The following is a 26,233-nucleotide window of genomic DNA, read 5'->3' on the forward strand; positions in this document are numbered from 1 at the left end:
CAGCCCAGGGAGGCAGCGGGGCAGGGACGGGGCAGGGACGGGGCAGGGACGGGGCAGGGACGGAGCAGGGACGGGGCAGGGCGAGGCTGTGCCCTTGCTGGAGCAGGGTGGGCAAGGCTTCCCCTCCAGCCCAGGATGAAATGTGCGAGGCACGGGCACAGAGCTCCGGTTTGGGATCGTTCCTGCTCTCAGGAGCCGCTGGATTACGGAGGAAATCCTTCAAATCAGTTGCAATCATCTGATACCAAGCAGCAAAGAGGAACAGCCCACGGGATCGGGAGCTGTCACATGGACATGGCCAAGGGCACAGGAAGGTCCCGTGTCCCAGAAAACCCCTTTAATCCTTTCCTGCTTCCCAGGATTCCCAACATGCGGCATCGTCTGGCAGCTCTGAGCAGCCTGGGGGTCCCACCACACCCCCACCACCTCGGGGGTGGTTTGGCTGCCCAAAGTTTGGGTTTGGGGGGGTTAAGGATCAATGGATTCATGGAGCGGTTTGGGTGGGAAGGACCTTAAAGCCCACCCAGTTCTGCCATGGGCAGGGACACCTCCCACTGTCCCAGGCTGCCCCCAGCCCCAATGTCCAGCCTGGCCTGGGCACTGCCAGGGATCCAGGGGCAGCCCCAGCTGCTCTGGGCAAAACCTGGTCCTGCCTTGGGGGCCGGGGCCCAGCCAGAGCCCTCGCTGGGTTTTCCACTGTCGGTGGGAGTGAAAGCTTGAAGAGAAGGAAAAACCTCGGAGCAGGGACTCTGGGAACAACTTGCTTTTCCTGCACCTCCACGGCCTGCCCTGCCCGGCTGCTTTGGGCCCCAGCCCTGGCACAGCTGCCCGGGGCAGGGCTGGGCCCCATCCTGCGAGGGATTTCACAAGTGGCACTTGGGGACAGGGGTCAGTGGTGGCCTTGGCAGTGCTGGGGGAGCCGTGAGCTCCTCGTCCCATCCAACCATCCCAGGATGTCTGGCAGGGCACTGACCCCAGGGACTTGGGCCCCCTGCTGCGGCCTCATGTCCTTGGGGGTGGCAGCTCCAGCCTCCTCTGGCCACCCACAGCCTGTGGGGCTGTTCCAAAGGGCAGGGAGGTGGGCACGGGGCCGTGTCCAGCAAAGCCTGAGCTGGGCAGGTGTGGGGACAGAGCTGTGGTCACCTGAGATCCCATGGGAAAGGCCAGGCCCATCCATGGCTTCCTGTGAGGCCCTGGCACAGGGTGCCCAGAGCAGCTGGGGCTGCCCCTGGATCCCTGGCAGTGCCCAGGCCAGGCTGGACATTGGGGCTGGGAGCAGCCTGGGACAGTGGGAGGTGTCTCTGCCTGGGCAGGGGGTGGAAGTGGATGAGCTTTAAGGTCCCTCCCAACCCAAACCATTCCAGGGTTCCACGGATCCAGCACCCTCCAAGGGAAGGGAACTGCAAGGCCCTGGAGCAGGGGATGTGCTCAGGACACCGTGGGGCTGTCGTGGAGCTCCTCAACTGTCCCAAATTCCCACCAGGACAGAGGGAAGCAGCTCGGCCCTGCCCTGGCAGGTGTCCAGCTGCCACGTGTGGAATGGGAGCAGAGGGAGCGATGCCACATCCCAACACTGCCCTGTTCCTCTGTCCAGATTGGGTAAAACTGGAGAAAACTGGGCAAAAAGCCAGCCTGGGACACGTGATCAGCCCAAACTCGGTTCACTTTGAAATACCTGTAAATTTTCCATTTCTGAGAAGTCACCCCAGCTCCCAGCCTCTCCTTGTGTTGTGCTCCCTGTTTTTGTTTTCCATTTGTTCCTGCTGCCTCCTGACACCATTTCCCAGCAAATCCATGTGGAGGTGGCTCCTGCCCCACACTGAACCTCCAGGAACCTTTCCCAATATTTGCAAAATTCCCTGCGATCCTTGACCCCTGGAGGCCGTGGGCAGAGGGCAAACATTGCCCGGACTTTATCTGCAGGTGCCTGGGGTTCCTCTGCCAGCCCCCATTTCCTCCCTGCACGGGACACAAAGATCCCATTCCCGAGCCTGCAGCAGGGCAGAGGCGGATCCAGAGCGATCCCAGACCTGCAGGAGGAGGCTGTGGCTGTTCCCAGCATCCACATCCAGCTGGAGACATGAGGTCTCCAGCCCTTCCCGTCCTCCTCCTCATCCTGCTCCTCTCAGCCGGGGCCTCTGCAGCACCGTAAGTCCCCCCCTGTCCGTCTGTGCCTGCTGGGGTGGTTTAACCTCGGCTCCTCGGCAGCTCCTGGTGGGACTCAATCCTTCCCATGCCCTGATGGCTGCTCGGCCTGGGGGGTTGTCCCTGCCCAGCATCACCGAGGACATGGCCCTGGTGGCCCTGGTGGCCCTGGTGGCTCTGAGGGGTGGTTGTCCCCTCACCTGCAGAGCTGAGCTGAGGAGCCAAGGGCAGCCCAGAGGCAGAGAGGGGAGGCTCGGGGGGTTCCTGTGCTCCCAGGGGCTTTTCCAGGTCTCTGTGGGGCCGTGCTGGACGTGCCTCACCCCCAGGGCTCTCTCCTGTCACTTGTCCTCGCCAGGAGTTTCGTGGTGGTGTCCCCGGCTGTGCTGTACCACCCCCACCCTGCCACGCTCTGGGTGCACCTCAGTGACCTCCAGGGGCCTGTCCAGGTCCGTGTCCAGCTGCAGGGGAGCAGCGGGACCCCGGCCACCACCCTGCTGAGGAGAGAGGTCCTGGAGCCTCATCTGCACCTGAACGTCACCTTCCCCGTGAGTGTCCCCCCAGCGCCACTCCAAACCAGCCGGCAGCAGGGAGGGGGCCCTGGGTGGTCTCCAGGCCCTTTCCATCAGCTCCACACAGGGCTGGGAGCGGATGTGGCTCCCCTGTGACTTCCCCGTCTTTTGGCAGAGTCTCACCCCTCACCCTGACAGAACTCCAGGCCCAGCCCAGTCATCCCGTGGCTGGAACGATCCCTTTTGCGGACCCGCAGGGCGCTGGGGGGATGTTTCTTCCCAGCCCCTGGCTCGTGGAAGGGGTGGGGAGTGCTCTGGGTCACCCCGAGGGAGCCCGGGCACCGTCCTTGTCCCCACCCCGAGCCTGCTGTTCCCCTGCAGGCTCCAGCCCCTGCCACAGGGAAGGAGGAAATCGTGGAGCTGCACGTCTCGATCCAGGGAGATTCCCTGAATGTCTCCGAGTCGAAGAAGGTGATGCTGAGAGCCCTGGAGCCCGGAATCTTCATCCAGACAGACAAGGCTGTCTACAAGCCTGGGCAGGAAGGTGAGGGCGGCAGAAGGAACCACCCAGCTCTGGGGGACCCCCCTGGTTGGGGAGAGGGGTGAGGAGGCCCAGCCTTGCTCCTGCACTGCCTGGAAATGGGAGGGATCATCCTGGGATGTCCCTGGGCAATGCCGGGGCTTGCCGGAGGCCCTGCTGTGTGAGGGGCTCAGGGAGGATTTCCATCCACCTTCCCATGGGTGAAGCCACTCCTCCATCTCCGCTTCCTTTCCCAGTGAAGTTCCGAGTTGTCTCTTTGGACAAAGACCTGAGCCCCAGCAACCAGAAGGTGAGAGCAGGGCTGGGACGTGGCGAGGTGCCGAGGGCTCCCTGCACTGTCCCAGCCAGCCGTGGGAGAGGTGTGGGAGTCACCTTTCCCCTCGGGAATGCTGCCCCGGCCAGCCCTGCCCGGGGAGCTGCCCCCGGGGCAGGGGTGCCCTGTGCTGCTCAGGGGCACAGCAGGGTCGGGAAGGAGAAAGCAGAGGGCACGTGTGACACGGGAATGTGCCCACGCCAGCTCCCAGCCAGGGATGCAGCCCTGGTGAGTGGGAAGCAGGGAATGCGCTGCTGATATCCATCAAGGCATCAGACACCAGGAGCACCGGCAGGCTCAGCCTCTGGCACCCCTGGGCAGTCCCTGGGGTCTCTGCAAGTGCAGGATCTTCCCAGATTAAAGGGGTTCTGGACTCTTCCTAACGCACTGGGAGATGCCACCTGTCCATGCCATGCTGGCACTGCCCTCGGGCTCATCCCGGCCACAGCCAGGCTCAAAATCCACCCCAAAGCATCTTGAGGGCTGGGAAGTTCACAGCATCCCACAGGAAACCCTCTCTCTACCCCATCCACGGCTGTGCCCACCCCGGTGAGACCCCAAGGGATGGAATTGCTCCTCTGACCATCCTCTCTTTGCCTTCCAGCTGCCCCTGGTGTTCCTGAAGGTCAGTTTGGGACACCCGGGGGTGGGGTGGGCACGGGAGGGCCGGGAGAGGGGACACAGGACGCAGGCAGGGGCTGTTTGCTGGGCTCCCCGGGCGCTGATCCCGCGTGTCCCGGCGCAGGATCCCAGCGGGAATCGCATCGCGCAGTGGCGGGAGGTGACCCCTCGGCAGGGAATCGTGGATTTGTCCCTCCCGCTGGCCTCGGAGCCGGCCCTGGGCACCTACACCATCAGCGTGGAGGGGAAGAGCCATTCCTTCAGCGTGGAGGAATACGGTACATGGGGACTGGGAGGTGGGATCCCACCGTGGGCAGCAGGTCTTGACCCCCTCCAGCCACCCAGGCGGTGTTGGCACTGTCCTCAGAGTGACCACCCTCTGTCCTTGTGCTTGTCCACCAGTGCTGCCCAAGTTTGAGGTGACCATCCATCTCCCCAGCGCGCTGCGGACGAAGGACGAGAAGTTCCCGGTGGAGATCTGCGGGCGGTGAGCTGGGAACAGGGAACGGGGAGGGATCAGGGCGTCCAGCAGGGTGTGGCCACCCCAGCACAGCCTCTCCACTGTCCGCACACAGCTACACCTACGGGAAGCCCGTCCAGGGGAAGGTCCAGGCTGACCTGTGCCTCAGCCAGAGGCTCTGGCCTCTCTACAGGGAGACCTGCACCCAGGTTACTGGGCAGGTGAGCGTGGCGGGACTGGGGCTGCCACTGGGACGCTGGGGGTGCCACTGGGACGCTGGGGGTGCCACTGGGACGGCTCCTTCCCGGGAATGCTGCTGACGGGGTTGATTCTCCCTCCAGACGGGGAAGAACGGCTGCTTTTCCACAGAGGTTTTGTTGGCTGCTTTCAACATGACCACCTTGGAGACGGATGAGAAACTGGAAGTCAAGGCATCGCTGGTGGAGGATGGCACAGGTGGGGACGGGGTGTGGCCACCCCCACGCGCTCCCACGGGATCGGTCTTCTCCAGGAACACCCAAAAGCACTGCTGGGATTTAGGGGTACACACGCAGGGATGGGGTTTGGGTGCAGATGCGAGTCAGGTCAGCCTGGCAAGACTTGGAATTCCAAGCAGAGGAAAAAAGCCTTTCCAGTGCAGGACGCTGAATCCTGGCAGCGCAGAGGGGTTGGGTTCACCCAGGCTGGTGGGGCGGCTTCCTCTCCAAGCTCGTCCCTCGCTCGCCACCTCCTCACACCGGGAGTGCCTGGCTTGGCTGGAGACAAAGGAGAGCAGGGCTTGTCCCTGTGCCCATCGGCCCGGGGTGGCCCCTCACGATGGTGGGAAGTGTCTGCCCCCAGCTGCACCCTGGACCAGGTCTGAAATATTCCACAGGGCTTCTGCTGCTCCTGTAGGAGATGCAAACCGTGCTGGGAGCTGCAGGAGGAAAGCCCAAATATCCAGGCACCCTTTCTGCGTGGGGACAGGGGCACTGGCTGGAGCTAAGCCGTGTCCCTCAGCACCCTGAGCTCCCCCTCGCTCCCCGCAGGGCTGGAGATGAAGAGCACCAAGAGCTGCGAGGTTCTACCCGAGAAGATCACGGTCACCTTTGAGAAACCCGATCACGTCTACAAGCGCAGCCTCCCCTACACCGGGATGGTAACGGGAGCTCCCTCTCCCTGCGGGGCTCACCTGCCCCTGCCCACCCCCAGCCCCGTTCTGCCACGGCTGCAGCCCCAAACCGCGGCATCTCCCCTTCCCTCCCGCACAGATCCGGCTGAAGAGCGCCGACGGCTCCGGGCTGCCCCAGAGGCAGGTCCTGCTCTTTGTCTGGAACCAGGGACAAGAGAAGACCCAAAGCTTCCTGACAGACAGCTCGGGGAGAGCCTCCTTCCAGCTGGACGCCTCTGGCTGGAGTGGCAGGGTCTCCTTGCGGGTAAGGCCCCCACCCGCGCCCCCCCTCGGGGGTCCTTGAGCTGCCTCCTGCAGCGGAGTGGGGCCTTGGAGCTGCACCAGCGACACCTCGGGGGCTGCTGCATGGATTCAGCCCCGGATTCCCACCTCAGGCTCAAGTCAGCAGGACAGCTCAGAGCCAGGACGAGCACTCAGGAGTCACCCACGAGGATGCCTTTCTGTCAGTCATGCCCTTCTCATCGAAGAGTGGGAGCTTCCTGCACATCCGCGACCCGGAGGGGGAGCTGCCCTGCGGCCGTCCCCAGCTGTTCCACGTGGATTCCATCTTCAGCAAGGAGGCTTTAGGCAGTGGGCTGAAGAACCTGGATCTGGTTTTCATGGTGAGCCCCGGCTTGGGGAGGGAGGGCAGCAGGAATCAGCGCGGTTGTGTGGGAAGGGCCACACCTCCACACACGTTCGTGGTGGTGTCCCCGGGGACAGGACAATGAGCAACCAGTCCTGGAGAGCCTGAGGGACCTGTCGGAGGCGGTGGCTGCTGCCACTGTTGGGCCTGCACCCCCATGGGAGGTGTTGGGGGGCTGGAGATTGGGCATGGTCAGAAATCATCCCAGAACGTCCCTGGTGGGTCCGTCCTCCATCAGGGCACTTTGATTCCACACTCAGCACCAGTTTTGTTCTCACTCCCTCCTCTGCAGGTCCTGGCCAAGGGGACCATCACCACCATCTTCAAGAAAGAGGTCTCTGCAGAGCCTGGTAGGTCCCACGGCACGGAGGGGCTGCGCAGGGCTCTGCTCCCTGTGCCTGCTCCTCACAGAACCACGGAATGATTTGGGTTAGAAGGGGCCTCCAAGCCCATCCCATCCCCCCCCTGCCGTGGGCAGGGACACCTTACGCTCTCCCAGGGTGCTCCAAGCTCTGTCCAACCCGGCCTCGGACGCTTCCAGGGCTGGAGCAGCCGCAGCTTCCCTGGGTAACATCCGCCCCCTTTCCATGCTCCAGGACAGAGGGTCTCCATCTCCCTGGAGCTGCCCATCGGGCTGGAGCTGGCGCCCATGGCCAGGTTTCTGGTCTACGTGGTGCTGCCCAACGGCGAGATGGTGGCTGACAGCACCGAGCTCTACGTGGCCAAGTGCTTCCCCAACCAGGTGAGAGGAGCTGGGCTGTCCACGGCTGCTGCCTCGGGATCCATCCCGCTGCCGGTGCATCGCAGTGCCGCGGTCTCTCAACCCATTCCCTGGTCCCCAAACCCTCCAAGAAGAGCTCTCCCGTGGCTCGGTCCTGCCCCTCCACGGGAGGTGACCGCCCTCTGCGCCGTTCCCTGCTGTCCCTGCGCAGGTGACGATGGCGTTTTCAGAGGCCAGGGCCCTGCCTGGGGCGGCGCTGAGGCTGCAGCTGGGGGCGGCCCCGGGCTCGCTGTGCGCCGTGCGAGCCGTGGATCGCAGTGTGCTGCTCCTGAAGCCCGAGGCTGAGCTCAACGCCGAGGCCGTGAGTGCTGGCCCTGCCTGGGGTCCCGGTGCAGCCCCAGGAGCAGCCTGGCTGGGGGTGGGGTGCCACTGGCTCAGGTGTCCCTCCCTCGCAGGGACCCGGTGCCGCGGTGGCTCCCGGGCAGAGCTCTGCGCTCCGAAATTGAGGATTTTGCACATGTTCATTCCCAGGTCTACAAAGCACTGCCCGAATTCAGCTACCCCCCCAGCATCCAGGATGAATCACCCTGTCACTTCTACTGGGACGACTCCAAGATGGAAACCTACAAGTTATTCCAGGTGAAGCTCTCCCCGCCCGGCTCCTCCCCACCCCGGAGCCGCCCGCGCTTTGCCCAAGTGCGGGGAAAGCCACACCTATGGCAAAGGACCTTCCCTTTCCTGCCAACCCCAGGCTCCTTCTCCACGTGTTTTCTGTAGCCCTGGGACTGACTGCTCACTGCTGGAATGGGGATATTCCTCCTGCTGGCTGGAGGAGGTGCCCAACCTCTGCTTTTCCACAGGATGCAGCCCTGAAGCTCTTCACCAATGCCAAGACCAGGGGGGATTGCTTGCCAAGGTTGATAATGTTCGGAGTCCCTGGTCCTAGAGGTGAGCACAGCCCTTGTGCCAAAAAGAGCAAAGAGCCGGTGGCCAGTCCTGGCTGCCGTGTCCTCAGGGAGACTCAGAGCCATCCAGAAAATACCCTCGGCATCAAAGAGGATGGAAGAGGATTTTGGTCACCTTTGTGCTGGCTGCAGGTCAGGTCTGGCTGAGACCTGAGGCCCCCAAGTTCTGCTCTGCCTTTTCCAGGAGAGGTGCTACTGCCCCGTTTCACGGCAGAAAGCGAAGATGTCTCAGTACTCATGAGCATGCCCAGCCCAGCCATCCAGGTCATCCAGGACAGGGAAGAGCCCCCAGCCCCCCGGACGTACTTCCCAGAGACGTGGCTGTGGGACCTGGTCCCTGTGGGGTGAGAGAGGACAGCTTGCAAGGGAAGGGAGTTGGGGACCTCAGGACTCCTTGTCCCTGCGGGATGGCACCAGCAGTGTCGCAGCGGTGCCACTCCGGCGATGCCACCGGCCGTGGTGGGGTGGCCTCATGATGTTCTCCGTGCCGCAGGGAGGGCGGCTCTGCTGAGGTGACGGTGACAGTGCCCGACGCCATCACAGAGTGGGAGGCTGGGATGTTCTGCACGGCCCCGCAGGGCCTGGGGCTGTCCCCTGCTGTCACCCTCACGGCCTTCCAGCCGTTCTTCGTGGAGCTGGCGCTGCCCTACGCCGTGGTGCGCCACGAGACCTTCACCCTCAGGGCCAGCGTCTTCAACTACCTGCGCCAGTGCCTGAGGGTGAGCGGGAACGGGCAGGGGAGCCTGGGGGCTGGCAGGGGCTGATGGAGCCGTGGCCGTGCCCCGCAGGTTCAGTGAGGGCTGGGCAGGTGAGCCTGGCTCTGGGGGCTGGCAGGGGCTGATGGAGCCGTGGCCGTGCCCCACAGGTTCAGGTGACGCTGGCGGAGTCGGCGGAGCTGGAGGTGTCACCAGGCGCAGGGGACAGCTACAGCAGCTGTGTCTGTGCAGACGAAGCCAAGACCTTCCAGTGGGGTGTGAGAGCCACCAGCCTGGGTACAGAGCTGCCACCACCCCGCCCTGCTGCCCGGGGACCCGCTCAGGGGTGGGGAGGGCAGGAACAAACCCCACGGCACCTGGGGAGTTCTCCCTCACTCCACTCCCACCCTTCCGGGGCACCCCCAGCCCAGTCCAGCCCGCCCCAGGCCAAGCCCAGGGGCTACGCTCAGGTTTGGGGGCTCCCTGGGGACTGAGGGCTGCATCTGCACCTGCAGGGCAGGTGAACATCACCGTGAGCACCGAGGCCCTCAGCTCCACCGAGCCCTGTGGCAACGAGCTGCCCCTGGTGCCGGCCCAGGGCCGCGTGGACACCGTGATAAAGCCCCTGCTGGTGCAGGTCAGAGCGTTGTGGAGGAGGAAAATGGGATGGATTTGGGAGCAGGATGCAAGCAGCCCTTGGGGGGCAGTGGGAGAGCAGCCAGACGTGAAGCCAGGGTGACCCAGGGGACAGGGGGACAGGCAGGTCCCTCCTCCGGACTGACTCTGGTGCTGCTTCCTCACAGCCCGGGGGGATCCTGGTGGAGAAGGCTCACAGCTCCCTGCTCTGCCAGGAAGGTAGGACCGGCCAGGGGTGTCCAGCAGCACCGGGGGATGTGGACAGGGGTGCTTGGCCACTGGTCACAAGGGCCACCAGCCCAGAAGAGCCAAGGGCCAGGGTGCCTGGGCGGGAAGAGGCTGGGTGAGGTTGCCACGGGGCAGGCCGGGAGCAGCTGGGCATTCCCACTGTCACAGCCCTGTGTCCCCACAGGTGCTGAGGAAGTCTCCTTGGAGATTCCTGCAAACATCCTGGAGAGCTCCCAGAGAGCCCACGTCACCGTGATGGGTAAGGGACAGGCCGGGGGGCCTGGGGACCGCGGGGACAGGGTGGGTGCGGAGCTCCCCCCGCTCGGCAGGACGTGGCACCAGCCGGAGCTGACACGGAAGGGGACACGGGCGCTGGTGGCAGGGGCACAGCTGATGGCGTGTCCCCCTGGGACAGGTGACATCCTGGGCAACGCCCTGCAGAACCTGGACAGTCTCCTGGCCATGCCCTACGGCTGTGGGGAGCAGAACATGGTTCGCTTTGCCCCCAACATCTACATCCAGCAGTACCTGGAGAAGACCGGGCAGCTGCTGCCGGACATCCGCACCAAGGCACAGGGCTTCCTGCAGAGCGGTCAGTGGCACCCTGACCCCCCGCTGGGAGGGACACACAGCCCCCTCCCCACTGCGCGTGGCTCCCCTGGGCACGGGAAGAATGCCCTGTCCGCGTGTCCTGCCGCAGGGTACCAGCGGGAGCTGCTCTACAAACACGACGACGGCTCCTACAGCGCCTTCGGGAAGAGCGATCGCGAGGGCAACACCTGGTGAGGGCTCTGCAGCTGCACCCGGGGCTCCTCCTGCCCCCCAGGGCACCCCCGCGCTGACCCCCGGCCCTGTGATGTGTCCCTGGCTCCAGGCTGACCGCGTTTGTCCTCAAGTCCTTCGGGCAGGCCCGCGCCTACGTGGCCATCGAGGAGCGGCACATCACGGACGCGCTGCGGTGGCTGCGGCGGCACCAGAGGGAGAGCGGCTGCTTCCGCAGCGTGGGCAAACTCTTCAACAACGCCCTGCAGGTGGGGCAGGGGCTGGCCTGGGGACCCGGAGTGTGGTCTGGGCACGGGGGGGGTCCCCGTGCTGGTGCCACAGCCCGGCCGGACCCGCGTTCCGCTGTCCCCCTGCAGGGCGGGGTCTCGGACGAGCTCTCGCTCTCGGCGTACGTGGCGGCAGCGATGCTGGAGCTGGGGCTGCCCACGCTGGTGAGGACGGGCCCAGTGTCCCCACAGGGGCTGGGGGGTGGGGACGGCTGCTGGGACAGGGGGTTGGCCGTTCCAGGCCACCTCGCAGCCCGAACTGGGCACAGCTGGTCTCGCTGGGCAGCACCGGGGTCTCTGAGCGAGCCCCATGTCCTGGGCCGGCTCCTGACTCCGCTGCCACGGCAGGAGCCGGCGTTGAGCTCAGCGCTGAAGTGCCTGGAGGCCTCTCCCACGGACAACCCCTACACGCAAGCCCTGCTCGCCTACGTGTTCGGGCTGGCGGGGCTGCGGGAGCAGCAGCGGGCGCAGCTGCAGCGCCTGGCCCAGCACAGCGTCAGCGCAGGTACCGCCACCGCCTCTGCGAGCGAGCCCCGCCCGGCCCGGCCCGGCACGGCCCAGATCGGCCCCGATCGGCCCAGATCAGCCCGGCCCAACCTAGCCCAGATCGGCCCAGATCAGCCCAGCCAGGCCCGGCCCGGCCCAGATCAGCCCAGCCCGGCTCAGCTCAGCTCAGTTCAGCTCAGCTCAGCTCAGCTCAGCTCAGCCCAGCCTAGCCTAGCCCAGCTCAGCTCAGCTCAGCTCAGCTCAGCTCAGTTCAGCTCAGCTCAGCTCAGCTCAGCTCAGCCCAGCCTAGCCTAGCCCAGCTCAGCTCAGCTCAGCTCAGCTCAACCCAGCCCAGCCCAGCCTAGCCCAGCTCAGCCCAGCCCGGCTCAGCTCAACTCGGCTCAGCCCAGCCCAGCGCAGCCCCGCTCAGCCCAGCCCGGCCGGGCCCTTGTCCCGCAGACGGGCAGCTCTCCTGGCGCAGGAAGGGGCAGGCTCAGAAGTCCCCGGAGCCGTCCTGGGCCGCGGCCGCGCCGGCCGAGGTGGAGATGACGGCCTATGTCCTGCTGGCCTACCTGTCGCAGCCCTCCGTGTCCCCGGCTGACCTGGGCACGGCGGCCCGCATCGTCCGCTGGCTCTGCAAGCAGCAGAACCCCTACGGGGGCTTCGCCTCCACGCAGGTACCGGCCCGGGGCTCCGAACCGGCCCCTCCTGGGAGCCGCGCTCGGGGCTGAGCCCGGCGCTGTCCCCGTGCCCAGGACACCGTGGTGGCCCTGCAAGCCCTGGCCAAATACGCCGCCCTGACCTACGGCAGCAACGGGGACTTCACGGTGACGGTGACAGCGCCCAAGGGGACAGCGCAGGACTTCGTGCTGGACAGCAGCAACCGGCTGGTGCTGCAGCGGGCGGCCCTGCCCGAGCTGCCGGGCACCTACGGGCTGCGAGCCCGCGGGCAGGGCTGTGCCCTGGTGCAGGTGGGTACAGCCTGGGCTCCCCGGCCCCGGCCCCGGCCCCTGGCTGGCCTCACCCGGTGCTGTCCCCCAGGTGACCCTGCGCTACAACGTGCCCCCCCCTCCCAGCACGGGGGCGTTTGAGCTGCGGGTGCAGACAGAGCCGCTGCCGGGCACACAGAACCCCCAGTTCCTCCTCCGGCTCTGGGCACGGTAGGGACGGGGCTGTCCCGGGTTTGGGGGGGACAGGAGCAGCCAGGGAGGGAGGGAAGCCCCAAGCCCACCCCGGGGCTCTGTCCTTGCAGGTACAGTGGGGAGCGTCCTGTCACCAACATGGTCGTCATCGAGGCCAAGCTGCCATCGGGCTACAGCCCGGACAAGAAATCCGTGGTGGAGGTGAGGAGCCCCCCAGGGTGGTCAGGGGAGAGATACCCCATCCCACAGGTGCCTGCCCCTCGGGCGCTGTGGGACACGGAGGGACACACCCAGGGAGCGGCTGTGGCCCTTCCTGAGCCGTGTCCCTGCAGCTGAAGATGCACAGCCTGGTGAAGAAGGTGGAGGTGCAGCCCGACCAGGTGACCATTTACCTGGAGCAGGTGAGAGGGGGGCAGGAGCAGGAGCCCTGGGACCAGGGGGATTTCCCCACGGTGGGTGGCTGCACCTCCCCCCTGCGCTGTCTCCACAGCTGAGCAAGCAGGAGGAGACCTTTTCCTTCCGAGCCCAGCAGGACTTCCCGGTGAGCAACCTCCAGCCGGCCACCGTGTCCCTGTATGACTACTACGAGACAGGTGAGCCCTGCGGGGCCGTGTCCCCTGGCCCTGCTGCCACCCCGGCGGCCCCCATGGCTCAGTGGGGTCTGGCTGAGCTCCCAGCTCACCCTGATGAGCTTTGGCTCGTTCAGGGAGCAGCTCCTCCTGCCCCATGGTCACCACCCCTCCCTTGCAGGTGACCGTGTGGACGTGGCCTACACCGCACCCCCCAGCTCAGGTAGGGGCTGAGCCTGCCAGGCCAGGGGTCACCCCACCCTCGGGACCCTGATGGGGACCCAGCCACCCTGGATGGCCACCCTGGGCTGTGCTGAGCCCCGGGGGATGGAGGAGCCCATCCTGGAGTCCTGCACTGATTGTTGGGGGTTTGCTAGCCAGAGCTGGGGGCAGAGGCCAGGGAGGGCCCAGGTGTCCAGGCTGGGGGTGCAGAGAGGTGCTGTGCCTCTCTCAGGGGCCCCAGCCCCCATCAGCCCTGGCCTTCCTCCAGCCACCCCCTGGAGCTCCCCACGCCGGGGTTTGGGGTCACACAGGGGATGGGGCTCAGCCAGAGGCTCTGGGGCAACCAAGGGGGGTGGTGGGGGGCTGTGGGGACTCTCCTCTCACAGGACCCCATATTCCATTTTGAAGAGGAGGACAACGTCTAACCCAGCCTGGAGCCTGCCAGCCCATCCCTGCCCCAGCTCCTGCAGCCGCCAAGGACAGCGGTGGCTGAGGCTTTCTGCTCCCACCCTGGCCATGGCCCCGACCCTCCACGGGGCCACGAGGTGGCCCAGCACCACTGGCCCCCAGCAGGGCCCCTCTGGATGGAGCCACAGCTCCCTCCCCCAGGCCCAAGGACACGCACGGCTCCTCCGGCCCCGCCACGTGCCGGACTCGGCTGAGCAGCCACAGCGGGAACTGCACAGGGACAGCCCGGGGCCACCTCCTGCCACCCCTGCACGGGGACTCTGGGGGGCCAGCTCTGGCCTCTCCCCTCCCCACAGCACCTCAAGGGGACCCAGAGCTCCTCCCTCATGCCAGGACAACCCCGGCAGGTCCCCACCACCCCTCAGCCTCCCTGGGAGCCACAGTGCCACCCCAGCCCCATCCCCAGCACTGCCACGGTTCCAGTGTCACCACGAGGGCCTTGGGGACACTGCAAGCCCAGCACAAAGCAGTCAGCAGCCTCGTGGAGAGAAGCCAGGGCCTGGTGCACCCCAGACCCTGCCCTGGGTCCAAATAAAGACATTTAGTCAAGCATTTCTTTACTCTTGGTCTTTGTGTGTGGGGGTCCTACCCCAGGCGGGGGTGGGGACAGAGGGGCCAGAGTGGCTGAGGGGCTGGGCTCCCTTGGCACGAGCAGATGCACAGACCCAGCCAGCAGTGCCCTCTCCGCCTGTCACTCGGCACAAGGGGCCGTGGCAGTGCCAGCAGGGCTCCCTCAGCTCCCTCAGGCGCAGGACACAGCCCCGGGCAGGCTCCCACTGCGGTTAAACGCCGCCGTCCTCGAGCAGCCGCTCTGGGCAGAGGCACCCCTGTCCTGCCACCTGAGCGACAAATCCGGCCCAGGGACGTCCCCCAGAGGCACAGCGTCCTTGGGGACAGCTGGGGCTGGCGTGGATGCTCCTGTGATCTCAGCCAGCAGAGCCAGCCTGGTGACACCTGGAGCTGTGGCCGTGGGCAGGGGGCCGGGGCCGCAGCGCTGGGGCCAAATGACCCCTCCCTGCCCCAGAGCAGGGCACGAGGCACTGCCACAGCAAGGCACGGACTGAGCAAGGTGTGGCTGAGCCCCAGCCCTGTCCCCAGGGCTCCTGAGGTGGCAGTGGGGGACAGGAGCCAGCCCTGTGCCCCGAGCTGAGTCCCTTGCTGGGGATGGAGCCGCTCCCACCTCACTTGTGGCGCTTTTTCTTCTGCTCTTTGCGCTTCTGAGCCCTCACGTCCTTCTTGAGGCGGCTATCCACCACCTTGAACTGGCCCTTGACGCCCGGGGGACGCCGCACCCGGGGTCCCACGCCCTTCTTGGCCACCAGGTAGGTGACCTGGCGCTTCTCCTTGGCCAGCCCGGCCTTCTTGTAGATGCTGCAGGAGAAGGACGAAGGTCAGGGTGAGTCTGGGTGGGACAACAACCAAACCCCAACCAGTGTGGGGACAACATCGACTCCCAGCCCTGCTCTGGGCTCTGCCAGCCCCGCATCAGCCTGGCTGGGGACACAGAGCTGTCCCTGTGGCTGCAGGGACATGGCCCCAGCAGTCAGCCCAGCCCCGAAGGGAGGAGCTGGATCCTGGCTCGGCCACTCACCGGCGCAGCTGGGCCACCTTCTCCCGCTCCGAGATGTCCACGGTGCTCACCACGGCCTCGGCCTTCTTCTTCATCTGCTCCAGCTTCTTCAGCATCTAGGGGACAGCCAGGGGGACAGGGGGTCACAGGGGGCACAGAGGGGTTGGAGGTGGGACAGGGGGTTGGAGGAGGAACGGGGGGGGCAGCAGAGGGATGGAGGTTGGAGGAGGGATGGGGGATCAGAGGGGGGACAGGGGGGTCAGAGCAGGATGAGGCATCAGAGATGGGACAGGGGGATCGGAGGAGGGACAGGGGGTTCAGAGGAAGGACTGAGGCCCTGGGAGAGGACTCAGAGCACCCCTGGGAGCCCACCCCGCACTCACCCTCCGCTTCTTGCGGGCCTTGGCCTCCGCCACCTTCTTGATGGGGCGGGCGTTGATCTCCCTCCAGCGCTGCCGATAGGCCTCGACCGTCTGCTTGTCCACGGGCAGCTGCCGGCGCCGGTGCTGCCGCTCCTCCTCCGTGAACCACTCGGGCAGCTCCCCCTCCTCCTCGTTGTAGGAGTACCTGGGGGGCTCAGGTGAGCTGTGAGCAGGACATGGGGGCCCCACCTCCCCTGCCCTGCTGGGGAACAGCCCCTGCAGCCCCCAGGTACCTGTTGAAGGAGTCGTCGATGAGGTCCCGCCGGGCCTTTTTGGAGGTGACGATGACAGAGCCAAGGGCCAGGCCCTCTGCATCCAGGGCTCTTTTCACTGTGGGACACGAGAAAGCTCAGCCTGGCTGCAGCCCAGGAACTGCGGAGCAGCTCTGGGGAGCATGGTCTGCCCCCTGCCCATCTCCTGTCCCTCCCACAGGACCCCCAGGTGTGTCCCTGCCTCCCATCCCTCCCAAGGGACCCCCAGGTGTGTCCCTGCCTCCCATCCCTCCCGAGGAACCCCCAGGTCTGTCCCTGCCTCCCATCCCTCCCAAGGGACCCCCATGTCCCCTCCACTCACCTGGGTTCTCAATGGGCACCACCTCGAAGCCACAGGGCTCCACACGGCCCCGCTTCCTCCCCACCGGTGCCAGTGGCCTGTGGAGAGGAGTGGGCAGGGCTGGGGTCCCTCAGCTCTCCGGGACTGTGGAGTTGGGGAGGACACCCAGACCCCCCTCAGCCTCACCTCTCGTCTTCACTGCTGCTGTCATCATCACTGCTCTGCTCCTCCTGAGCTGTGCTGGCATCAGGGGCCGTGGCTGCCGCAGGGCTGGGCTCAGCTGCAGCCTCCTCCTCAGCCACTCTCTTCTTCTTCTTCTTCTGCCCTTTTTGTGTTGTTTTGTCTGGGAATGGGAGCCACTGGGTGAGACAGAGCCAAGGCACACCCTGCCGTAGACTCCTCCAGAGATCCTGCTCATTAACACTGCACTCGTTAACGACACAGGCTGGGAACAGCCGCTGGTCTTGTGGGAGCTGGCCCTGCCCATGGCACGGGCTGGAACTGGATGCTCCTCAAGCTCCTTTCACACCCAAACCCTTCCACGCTGCTGCTCAGGACCCGGTGCCCCAGGGCTGTGGGACCGTCCCTCTGCGTCCCCTCACCTCTCTGAGCCTCGCGCTGCCTCTCAGCCAACATCTGGGCCTGCCCCAACTCCAGCTCCTCGTCCGCGTCATCCTCGATGCCGGCGAAGGCGTTCTGGGATGGGGAATGGGGGGGTCAGCCCCAGGGAGGTGGGGTCAGCCCCAGGGAGGGGGGGGTCAGCCCCAGGGAATGGGGGTCAGCCCCAGGGAGGGGTGGTCAGCCCCAGGGAATGGGGGTCAGCCCCACGGAATGGGGGTCAGCTCCAGGGAATGGGGGTCAGCCCCAGGGAATGGGGGTCAGCCCCAGAACAGTCCTGCGAAGCTGCTGGGGCCGAGGCTGCTCCATCATTCCTGCCCCACAGGTGGGCCCCACCTTCCCAAACCACAGGCTGGTCTGTCGCTCCTCCAGCACCGACTTCTCCTCCAGGGGCACCAGCAGAGGATTCTCCACTTCCTGCTCTTCCTCCTCCTCCTCCTCTTCCTTCTGCTTAACCTTTGCCCTGTGACACGGAGCAGCAGGATCAGTGTCTCCTGGAGCTGCTCCCAGGGCAGCCCCTGCCCCAGGACGCCTCTCCCCTCTCCCCTCTCACCTCTTCCCACCCCGCTCCCGCTCCAGCTTCCGCTGCCGGGCCTCGATCTCCAGCAGCTCCTCCGGGTCCAGGTCGCTGGCCAGGGACACGTCGTCGCCTTCGTCGTGATCCGACACGTAAATGTCATCGTCACCAGGGCCGATCTCCAGCAGGGTGTCAGCCGAGGCCATGTCCCCCCGGGACAGCTCATCCAGCAGCTGCAGCACGGCATACACAGTGACACAGTGACACAGTGACAGTGACACGAGTGACACAGTGACACAGTGACATGAGTGACACAGTGACACAGTGACACAGTGACAGTGTCAGTCACACAGTTACACAGTGACATAAGTGACACAGTGACACAGTGACATGAGTGACACAGTGACACGGTGACATGAGTGACACAGTGACATTGGCACAGTGACACAGTGACACACTGGCACAGTGAGACGAGTGACATCAGTGATACACTGACACAGTGACAGTGACGCAGTTACACAGTGACACAGTGACAATGACATGAGTGACACACTGACAGTGACACAGTGACACACTGGCACAGTGACACAGTGACACAGGTCACACACCAGGCCCTGCCCCACCCCGATGTCCCCGGGAGCTGTCCCCACGCACCGGGGTCCTGTGGATGCTGCGCAGGGAGAACATGCTGGTGTCGCCATCGTCGGCGATGGACACCCCGGGCAGGTCCATCTTCAGCTCCACCCGCTCCCGCTGCTTCCGCTGCTCCTTCAGGATCTTCTTCTTCTTCCTGGGGGAGCCAAAGGGATGAGGCCCCACTGTCCCCTCCCCACACAAACACCCCAGAGGCTCAGCCACAGCCACAGCACTGCCAGCCCCGGTGCTGGGACAGCCGCGAACAGCTGCTTGGAGGAGCCCCAACCCACAAAGCCCCCCTGTCAGAGACAGGTTCTGGCACTGCCACCCGCTGTCCCCATCTCTCCTCTTTCTACCTCTTCAGCTCTGCCAGCTCCTCGGCCTTCATCTCTGCCAGGGCCAGCTCCACCTCCTTTTCCTCCTTCGCCTCCTCAGCAGCTGCAGCTTTCGCCTCCATCTTCTCCTTCTTCTCCTCCTCCCTGCCCTCCTCCTCCTCACCGGAGCTCAGGCTGCCAAAAGGAAGGAGCTCAGAGGAGCTGTGCTGGGGACAGCCCCACCCCAGCCTGGGGACAGCCCTGGTCCTACTTGATATCCAACTCCTTCGCCTGCTCCTTCAGCTTCTTGGCCAGGAACCGCCGCAGCTTCGTCCTCCAGTTCAGCAGGGCCCTGGGCGGGGTGGCAGCTGTTAGGGACAGCCAGCAGCCCCAGCTGGGGGGTGGGGCTCTCCCCCAGGCCCAGCAGGGTCGTGTGGCTGGCCCAGTGTCCCCAGCACCTGAGCTCCTTGCGGCCCAGCACTCGGATGTCCCTGCAGCACTGGCGCAGCTCCTCCGTGGTGGAGCTGTGGTTCTCCAGCTCCCCGTCCCCCAGAGTGATCTGGCACAGGGAAAGGGATTTCAATCCCAGCCTCCCCTCCACAGGACAGGGACAAGGACAGGGACAGGCACACACCTCGTTGGCCTTGGAGAGGAAGTCCACGGGGTTGGGAGCCTTGAGGAAGTCCATGAGGGTGAAGCGGTGGTAGAGGGTGGTGTCACCCTCAGCGTAGCCCTCGGCCTGGGGGGAAAAGGGGCTGTGGTGGCCAGGGCAGGGGACAGCCAGGCAGCTGCCACCAGCCCCCAAGGGCGGATGGGGTCGCCTAACTCGTGTCTTGCTGCAGTGGCCACCTGAACGTGTCTGTGGCTTGTACTTGAGGACTTCAGGAATCGTTCCCAGCCTGAGCCTGAGCTAGGACGAGTCACCAGCCCCAGGCCAGCAGCAGCTCCCAGCTCCAGCTCAGACACAGGAGCTGGCAATGACAGGTTTGTGCCAGCTCCGTGCTCAGCTGAGGCCGCCTGACACAGATTCACTGTCCTAAAGCCACCCCAGAGACACAAACCCTGTGCCCAACCCCTGCAGGCTTGAACTGACCCAGCCCCAGCCTCACAATCCCCACTTCAGGCTCCAAGCCTCCCCCAGACTGCCTCTTCCAACACTGCCCATCCCAAAACCTTTCATTTTCCTGACCAGTTCCCATTATCACAACCTCCTGAGGCCCAGTCCCGTGTGTGTCTGGACTTGCTCCTACCTTGGGTTTCTTTTTGCTGACCAGCTCGCTGACAGACTTGGTGGGAACCTCCACGTCCTTGAAGGCGTATTTGGGGTCAAAGAACTTGCTGTCGATTTTGTCTGGAGCCTGATAACCTGGGATGGAGGGGTCAGGGCTGTGAGAGACGTTCCTTGGGGGTGGAGGGATCAGAGACACCCAGAATGGAGGATGAGAGCTGTGAGAGCCGTTCCTCCTGGGATGGAGGAACCACAGCCATTCCTCTGGGATAGAGGGGTCAGAGCCATTCCTTCATCCCAGGAGGAATCTGAGCCGTGGAAACCATTCCTCATGGGACGGAGAGATCAGAGCCACCCAGAATGGAGGAACCAGAGCCATCACAGCCATTCCTCCTGGGATGGAGGGGTCAGAGCCATCAGAGCCATTCCTCCTGGGATAGAGGGATCAGAGCCATTCCTCCTGAGATGGAGGAATCAGAGCCATTCCTCCTGGGATGGAGGGATCAGAGCCATTCCTCCTGGGATGGAGGGATCAGAGCCATTCCTCCCGGGATGGAGGGATCAGAGCTGTTCCTCCTGAGATGGAGGAATCAGAGCCATTCCTCCTGGGATGGAGGGATCAGAGCCATTCCTCCCGGGATGGAGGGATCAGAGCCATTCCTCCCGGGATGGAGGGATCAGAGCTGTTCCTCCTGGGATAGAGGGATCAGAGCCATTCCTCCTGGGATGGAGGGATCAGAGCCATTCCTCCCGGGATGGAGGGATCAGAGCCATTCCTCCTGGGATGGAGGGATCAGAGCCATTCCTCCTGGGATGGAGGGATCAGAGCCATTCCTCCCGGGATGGAGGGATCAGAGCTGTTCCTCCTGGGATAGAGGGATCAGAGCCATTCCTCCCGGGATGAAGGGGTCAGAGCCATTCCTCCTGAGATGGCGGGATCAGAGCCATTCCTCCTGGGATGGAGGGCTCAGAGCCACCAGCAGGTTTTCCCAGCCCCATCCCAGCAGCTCCAGGTCCCCGCGGGTGCTCACCCTGGCACACCACAAAGATCTCGGCAGACTCGTTGCGGGAGGCCTGGGGCTTGGTGGCCTGGACCTTCTGGAAGAACTGCTGGAAGATCCAGAGCAGGGGCTGGTAGTCCCGGGAACGGAAAACCTTGGTGATGAACCAGCCACCCTTGCACAGGAACTCACAGGCCAACTTCAGGGCCATGAGGGTCAGGTTGGCTGCAGCAGGAGAGAAGAGAGAGTGAGGGAATGACCCTTCCCTGGGAGGGTGGGGAGGGGCTGGGCTGGAATTCCCAGAGCAGCTGGGGCTGCCCCTGGATCCCTGGCAGTGTCCCAGGCCAGGCTGGACACTGGGGCTGGGAGCAGCCTGGGACAGTGGGAGGTGTCCCTGCCAGGGCAGGGCTGGCACTGGATGACCTTTAAGGTCCTTCCCAACCCCAGCCAGGGTGGAATTCTCAGAGGGCACTGTGATGTCCCCGTCCCCCCGGGTCCCCACGCAGCCCCACCCTGTGAGTAGGCATCGTGCACCCAGCTGGCTCCCACGTTGGGCGCTCCATCGTTCAGCACCACGTCCACCTTCCACGTCTGCAGCTCCTTGCGCAGGGCCTGTGGGATGGGGACACCCGTCTGTCCCTCACCCAGAGCCCCACCCCACCTGCTGTGCCCCCCCTGCCCCCACAGGGACCTGTGCAGCCCCAGGCCAGCGGGGGACACCTGGGGCGGTACCTGGCGGCACTTCTCGGTGGTGATGTCCTCCTGCAGCGTCACCACGTTGGGAATGGGCTTGATGGGCACCAGATCCACCCCTGGTTTAGGAGAGACACCAAAACCCCCTCAAAAGAGGCTCCCAAGAGGCTTCCCCACCCTCCTCCTCCTCCTCCCAGGATCCCCTTCCCCTGTCACATCCAGGGGCTGGGCTGGACGTCGCTGCCCGCAGCTCTGGCCAAAGCCCAGCACTCACCGATGATGAGGCTGGACACCGGCATGAACTTGGAAGCCACCTGGAGCCTGGGCAGAACAGAGAGGAGCGAAGCTGCAGCAGCACCCCAGGAGAGCCCTCGGCGCTGGGCTGCGCTCCCAGGGGTGGGGCCGAGGACAGGGACACCACAAGGAGCACCCAGGACACCCCGGGGCAGCCGGGGGCACTGAGGGGCCCATCCCCACTCACCACCCGCCGGGGGCCGCACACAGGTCCAGCAGCGCCCGCGCCTTCTGCAGGAACTGGAACTTGCGGTTGAGCTGCAGCAGCTTGAAGGAGGAGCGGGAGCGGAAGCCTGGGGGGGAGCAGGGGGTTATTGGGGTCCCAGGGCCGGCAGCCCCCCCGTCCCCCGCTGCGGGCAGGGCCCTCACCCGTCTCCTTGGCCAGGTGGTAGAACTTGTCCCGCCGGCTCTTGCCCAGTTTGCTTTTCTTGCCCATGGCGGCGGCGGGGCGGCCCCGAGGGGGGGCTGGGATGTGCCGTCAGCCGAGGGCTCGGGCCTGGGGGGGAACAGGGCTGAGGGGCGGCCTGGGGTCCTCGAGGCTCTGCAGGAGAGCCCCGGTGCCCCTCAGGGTCCTCTCAGGGTCCCCTCCAGTGCCCGCTGTGTCTCCTTAGCTCTCTCAGTGTCCCTCCCCGCAGTGCCCCCCAGTTCCTCCCTCAGTGTCCCCCCGGTGCCCCCCCGGTGCCGCCCTCGTGGCTCCCGTCATTGCCCCCCAGGCCCACCCGCACCCCGCTGAAGCCTCTGAGCCACCTCGGCTCCAGGTCCCCCAGCCCTGACAGCGCCGTGCCGCCGTCCCCAGTCCGAGCCGCCGCCCCCGGACACCGAGCTGGTCCCGATCCAGACCCCGCTCCCGATCCAGATCCTGATCCTGATCCCGCTCCCGATCCAGACCCCGCTCCCGATCCAGATCCTGATCCCGCTCCCGATCCCGCTCCCGATCCAGATCCTGATCCCGATCCAGACCCCGATCCCGATCCAGACCCTGATCCCGGTCCTGCTCCCGGTCCCTCCGCGTGCCCGCGCCGCTTTCCCGGCGTGCTCCGCGCGAACCACCCAGCTTCCGCTTCCTCCTGCTGAAGCCGCCATTTTAGGAGTGGCGCACCCCCCTCCCCCCGCAGCCAGCGGGTGGAAGAAGGGGAAGGATAACGGGGCACCTCGAAGATTTGGGAAATAATAACGGGTCCGCTCGGTGCCGCGTTCACCGCCCTTTCCTTCCCCTGCCGTGCTTTACTACACGGAGGAATCACCTTTGACCATTCCAAGATGGCGGCGCAGTCCCGACAGGAGTGACCGGCCATTGCGCACGCGCACTGTGCCCACCCCGGCGGGGCGCGTTTCGGAGAGGAAGTGACGCCATCACGGCGGGCGCGCAGGGGCCGGGCAGCGGAAGGCGGCGGCCGCCATCTTTGTTGGGGCCCAATGCCGGCGGAGAAGATGGCGCTGGACGGGCCCGAGCAGGTGCGGGACCGGGACCGCGCTGGGGCCGCGCTGGGGCTGAACCGGCGGGGCTCGGGCAGGGATCGGAGCGCTCCGTGCTGCCCCGGCTCTGCTGCGGCCGGGGCTGCTCGGGGCCTGGCAGCGCCGTGACTCGGCGGGTCTCGCCTCGGCGGCCCCGGGAGGGCGACGGGGCCTGAGGGGCGGGCCGGGATCGGGAGCGGGGTCTGGATCGGTAGCGGGGTCGGGATCGGGAGCGGGGTCGGGATCGGGGCCGGGATCGGGGCCGGGGGCTGCTGTGGGCGCTGCTGAGAGGGATGAAAAAGGGGGACCCAGGACTGGGCTTGGGGGCGTCGGGAAGGGAGTGAGGGGGTGGAAGGGGCCACTGGGGACCCGGGGCGGGGAATTGGGGCCTGGGGACAGAGGATGGGAGGGTCGGGGCTGCTGATGGGCGAGTTGGGGCTCTGCGGGGGGTGCTGAGCTGCGTTGTTGCAGATGGAGATGGACGATGGCAAGGGCGGCTCGGGGCTCCGGCAGTATTACCTGTCCAAGATCGAGGAGCTGCAGGTGAGCTGCGCTGCACGGCACCGAGGCACCGAGGCACGGCACTCACAGCCCGCGGGGCGCGGCCCTGTCCCTGAGCTGTCCCACGGGTGTCGGCGGGCAGGAGCTGGGGCTGTGCTCGGAGCTGGGAGCGCTGCTGCCCTGCCTGAGGGGCTGTCCCTGTCCAGGTCCCTGTCCCAGTGCCAGAGGGCAGGGCTGGATGGGATATTGGGCAGGAATTGTTCCCTGGGAGGGTGGGCAGGCCCTGGCACAGGGTGCCTAGAGCAGCTGGAGCTGCCCCTGGATCCCTGGCAGTGCCCAAGGCCAGGCTGGACATTGGGGCTGGGAGCAGCCTGGGACAGTGGGAGGTGTCCCTGCCAGGGCAGGGGGTGGCACTGGAGGGGCTTTGAGGTCCCTTCCAACCCAGAGCACTCCGTGGTTCTGTGCTAAAAGCCGTGGTGCTGGGTGTGGGTGAGCCCAGCACAGCCCCCTCAGCAAAGCCTTTGCCCTCCAGCTCATCGTGAATGAGAAGAGCCAGAACCTGCGGCGGCTGCAGGCGCAGAGGAACGAGCTCAACGCCAAGGGTGGGGCCTGGAGCCACCTCTGCTCACCTGGGGCGTGGGCTGGGGGCACTGGGCTGGGCTGGGGTCTCTGGGCTGGACTTTGGGGGTCTCTGAGCTGGGGTCTCTGGGCTGGGCTTTGGGGGGCTCTGAGCTGGGCTTTGGGGGGCTCCATCCCCCGGGGCCCGTGCTGAGCTGTCCCGTTGCCGTCCCCAGTGCGGCTGCTGCGGGAGGAGCTGCAGCTGCTGCAGGAGCAGGGATCCTACGTGGGAGAGGTGGTGAGAGCCATGGACAAGAAGAAGGTGTTGGTCAAGGTACGAGGCCGAGCTGCCCCGAGGGTGCCAGGGCTGCGGGACCTCCCAGCGTCCCCACGGGGGATGGGCCGGCTCTGCTGGGCCTGGGGCTGCTGCCAGGCCCTGTGGGTGTCCCTCGGCAGGGAACCCCCAGGGAAACCACTCCTGGGGGTGTTGGCTCCTTTGCAGGTGCACCCAGAGGGGAAGTTCGTGGTGGACGTGGACAAGAACATCGACATCAATGACGTGAGTGGCCGGGGCTGCGGGGGGTGCCCAGGGCTGGCAGGGACACCCAGCCCTCCGCGTGTCCCCACAGGTGACCCCCAACTGCCGCGTGGCCCTGCGCAATGACAGCTACACCCTGCACAAGATCCTGCCCAACAAGGTGGACCCGCTCGTGTCCCTCATGATGGTGGAGAAGGTCCCGGACTCCACCTACGAGATGATCGGGGGCCTGGACAAGCAGATCAAGGAGATCAAGGAGGTCATTGAGCTGCCCGTGAAGCACCCGGAGCTCTTTGAGGCGCTGGGCATCGCCCAGCCCAAGGCAAGTGCCGCCCTGGGGGGGTCCCTGGGCTGTCCCCGCGCCCCCAGCCAGGCTCTGAGGTGCCACGGGGCTCTTGCAGGGGGTGCTGCTCTACGGCCCCCCCGGCACGGGGAAGACGCTGCTGGCCAGGGCCGTGGCCCATCACACCGACTGCACCTTCATCCGCGTGTCCGGCTCCGAGCTCGTGCAGAAGTTCATCGGGGAAGGTAACGGGGGCGGGGGGTGGCTCTGGGGCACCTTGGGGCTGGGTGGCCCCGGGGCCAGGCTGAGCCCCGTGGCCCCCAGGGGCCCGCATGGTGCGGGAGCTGTTCGTGATGGCCCGGGAGCACGCACCCTCCATCATCTTCATGGACGAGATCGACTCCATCGGCTCGTCTCGCCTGGAGGGCGGCTCGGGCGGCGACAGCGAGGTGCAGCGCACCATGCTCGAGCTCCTCAACCAGCTCGACGGCTTCGAGGCCACCAAGAACATCAAGGTAGAGGGGCCAGCCCTGCCTGGGGCCCTGGCAGCCCCACGGTGCCTGGGGTGCTGACAGCTGTGCCCCCCCGGGCAGGTGATCATGGCCACCAACAGGATCGACATCCTGGACTCGGCCCTGCTGCGCCCCGGCCGCATCGACAGGAAAATCGAGTTCCCCCCTCCCAACGAGGAGGTACCAGAGCCACCCCAGCTGGCCCTGTCCCTGCTGTCCCCACCCTGTCCCTGGGAGCCATTCTGGGGCTCCAACCCTCCCTGTGCCCTGCTCCAGGCCCGCCTGGACATCCTCAAGATCCACTCCCGGAAGATGAACCTGACCCGGGGCATCAACCTGCGGAAAATTGCGGAGCTGATGCCGGGGGCCTCGGGGGCTGAGGTGAAGGTGAGCTGGGGAGCCTGGGGACAGCGGGGCTGGCACGGGGGACATGGCTGACGTCCCTGTGCTGTCCCCTCAGGGCGTGTGCACAGAGGCGGGGATGTACGCACTGAGGGAGAGGAGGGTGCACGTCACACAGGAGGACTTCGAGATGGCCGTGGCCAAGGTGGGTGCCAGGGGCTCAGTGGCACCGGGGGTGACGGGGGCACAAAGTGTCCTGGGCAGTGTTTGCCGGGAGCTGGGAGCTGCAGGGGGACAGACGAGGGGGTTGTCACCATGTGACTGACACGGGAGGGGCTGCTGGGACAGAGCCTGGCTGGCCAGAGAGGCTGCTGAGCCCTCGCTGTGCAGGGCTAAAACGTGGCCTTGGAGGCGTTTTTGGGGTAATTAACACCCAGTCTGGGTGCTCAATGTTGGACCCGGCCCTGTCCCCTCCCCCAGGTGATGCAGAAGGACAGTGAGAAGAACATGTCCATCAAGAAGCTCTGGAAGTAACGGTGAGGCCGGGGCTGCTCTCGCTGTGCCGTCAATAAAGAGCTGCTGTGGCCAGGCCTGGGCACTGACTGGGGACTGATTGGGGACGGGGTGGGGGCT

General features: G+C 65.8%; 3 protein-coding genes across 6 annotated transcripts; 2 read left to right on the plus strand and 1 right to left on the minus strand.

Moving 5' to 3' along the window:
* The first annotated feature begins 1,935 nt into the window (after positions 1-1,935).
* LOC125330928 (alpha-2-macroglobulin-like protein 1) lies at positions 1,936-14,118 on the plus strand. The gene is made up of 36 exons (XM_048314685.1): positions 1,936-2,148; positions 2,501-2,690; positions 3,036-3,198; positions 3,432-3,484; positions 4,113-4,133; positions 4,254-4,407; positions 4,532-4,616; positions 4,705-4,810; positions 4,931-5,045; positions 5,618-5,727; positions 5,840-6,004; positions 6,135-6,362; positions 6,678-6,735; positions 6,982-7,127; positions 7,318-7,467; positions 7,638-7,745; positions 7,967-8,054; positions 8,256-8,415; positions 8,565-8,790; positions 8,937-9,063; positions 9,282-9,403; positions 9,570-9,621; positions 9,815-9,889; positions 10,046-10,222; positions 10,331-10,412; positions 10,505-10,661; positions 10,770-10,844; positions 11,028-11,184; positions 11,625-11,842; positions 11,921-12,136; positions 12,207-12,325; positions 12,418-12,508; positions 12,640-12,708; positions 12,798-12,900; positions 13,058-13,099; positions 13,507-14,118. Exons 1-36 carry the CDS (start codon positions 2,081-2,083, stop codon positions 13,521-13,523), a joined length of 4,293 nt encoding a protein of 1,430 aa, XP_048170642.1. The 5' UTR covers positions 1,936-2,080; the 3' UTR covers positions 13,524-14,118.
* Positions 14,107-22,493, minus strand: FTSJ3 (FtsJ RNA 2'-O-methyltransferase 3). 3 transcript variants are annotated; one of them, XM_048314698.1, is made up of 22 exons: positions 22,390-22,493; positions 21,781-21,907; positions 21,599-21,704; positions 21,392-21,438; positions 21,157-21,236; positions 20,937-21,036; positions 20,455-20,649; positions 19,446-19,561; positions 18,830-18,934; positions 18,654-18,754; positions 18,467-18,547; positions 18,238-18,390; positions 17,900-18,035; positions 17,282-17,478; positions 17,065-17,191; positions 16,713-16,806; positions 16,297-16,453; positions 16,132-16,208; positions 15,792-15,888; positions 15,520-15,703; positions 15,158-15,252; positions 14,107-14,937 (listed from the first exon to the last, which is right to left on the minus strand). In XM_048314698.1, the coding sequence occupies exons 2-22, from the start codon at positions 21,845-21,847 to the stop codon at positions 14,748-14,750; spliced, it is 2,505 nt and encodes an 834-aa protein (XP_048170655.1). In that variant the 5' UTR covers positions 21,848-21,907; positions 22,390-22,493; the 3' UTR covers positions 14,107-14,747. The 3 variants fall into 3 exon arrangements, with proteins under 3 accessions (XP_048170655.1, XP_048170666.1, XP_048170662.1); XM_048314709.1 differs by having other exon boundaries at positions 22,372-22,390; XM_048314705.1 differs by lacking the exon at positions 22,390-22,493 and having other exon boundaries at positions 21,781-22,050.
* Positions 22,494-22,759: 266 nt separating this feature from the next.
* On the plus strand, positions 22,760-26,190 carry PSMC5 (proteasome 26S subunit, ATPase 5). 2 transcript variants are annotated; one of them, XM_048314737.1, is made up of 12 exons: positions 22,760-22,866; positions 23,338-23,409; positions 23,900-23,969; positions 24,162-24,259; positions 24,428-24,484; positions 24,555-24,785; positions 24,865-24,991; positions 25,071-25,261; positions 25,340-25,438; positions 25,535-25,645; positions 25,719-25,805; positions 26,081-26,190. In XM_048314737.1, the coding sequence occupies exons 1-12, from the start codon at positions 22,828-22,830 to the stop codon at positions 26,132-26,134; spliced, it is 1,236 nt and encodes a 411-aa protein (XP_048170694.1). In that variant the 5' UTR covers positions 22,760-22,827; the 3' UTR covers positions 26,135-26,190. The 2 variants fall into 2 exon arrangements, with proteins under 2 accessions (XP_048170694.1, XP_048170696.1); XM_048314739.1 differs by lacking the exons at positions 22,760-22,866; positions 23,900-23,969 and having other exon boundaries at positions 23,345-23,409.
* Positions 26,191-26,233: the final 43 nt, after the last annotated feature.

The sequence above is a fragment of the Corvus hawaiiensis genome, chromosome 1 (assembly GCF_020740725.1).
Source record: "Corvus hawaiiensis isolate bCorHaw1 chromosome 1, bCorHaw1.pri.cur, whole genome shotgun sequence".
Classification (NCBI taxonomy): Eukaryota; Metazoa; Chordata; class Aves; order Passeriformes; family Corvidae; genus Corvus; species Corvus hawaiiensis.

What these genes read in the sequence shown, in the direction of transcription:
- LOC125330928 (XM_048314685.1), top strand. Translation starts at nt 2,081, where the DNA reads ATGAGGTCTCCAGCCCTTCCCGTCCTCCTCCTCATCCTGCTCCTCTCA. An exon ending in TGGGACCTGGTCCCTGTGGG is followed by an intron (nt 8,416 to 8,564) that starts GTGAGAGAGGAC and finishes TCCGTGCCGCAG; the next exon opens with GGAGGGCGGCTCTGCTGAGG. An exon ending in ACAGGGCTTCCTGCAGAGCG is followed by an intron (nt 10,223 to 10,330) that starts GTCAGTGGCACC and finishes GTCCTGCCGCAG; the next exon opens with GGTACCAGCGGGAGCTGCTC.
- FTSJ3 (XM_048314698.1), bottom strand. Translation starts at nt 21,847, where the DNA reads ATGGGCAAGAAAAGCAAACTGGGCAAGAGCCGGCGGGACAAGTTCTAC. An exon ending in GCGAAGGAGTTGGATATCAA is followed by an intron (nt 18,391 to 18,466) that starts GTAGGACCAGGG and finishes TCCTTTTGGCAG; the next exon opens with CCTGAGCTCCGGTGAGGAGG. An exon ending in AGCAGCAGTGAAGACGAGAG is followed by an intron (nt 16,209 to 16,296) that starts GTGAGGCTGAGG and finishes TCCTCTCCACAG; the next exon opens with GCCACTGGCACCGGTGGGGA.
- PSMC5 (XM_048314737.1), top strand. Translation starts at nt 22,828, where the DNA reads ATGCCGGCGGAGAAGATGGCGCTGGACGGGCCCGAGCAG. An exon ending in AGGCCACCAAGAACATCAAG is followed by an intron (nt 25,262 to 25,339) that starts GTAGAGGGGCCA and finishes CCCCCCGGGCAG; the next exon opens with GTGATCATGGCCACCAACAG. An exon ending in CCTCGGGGGCTGAGGTGAAG is followed by an intron (nt 25,646 to 25,718) that starts GTGAGCTGGGGA and finishes CTGTCCCCTCAG; the next exon opens with GGCGTGTGCACAGAGGCGGG.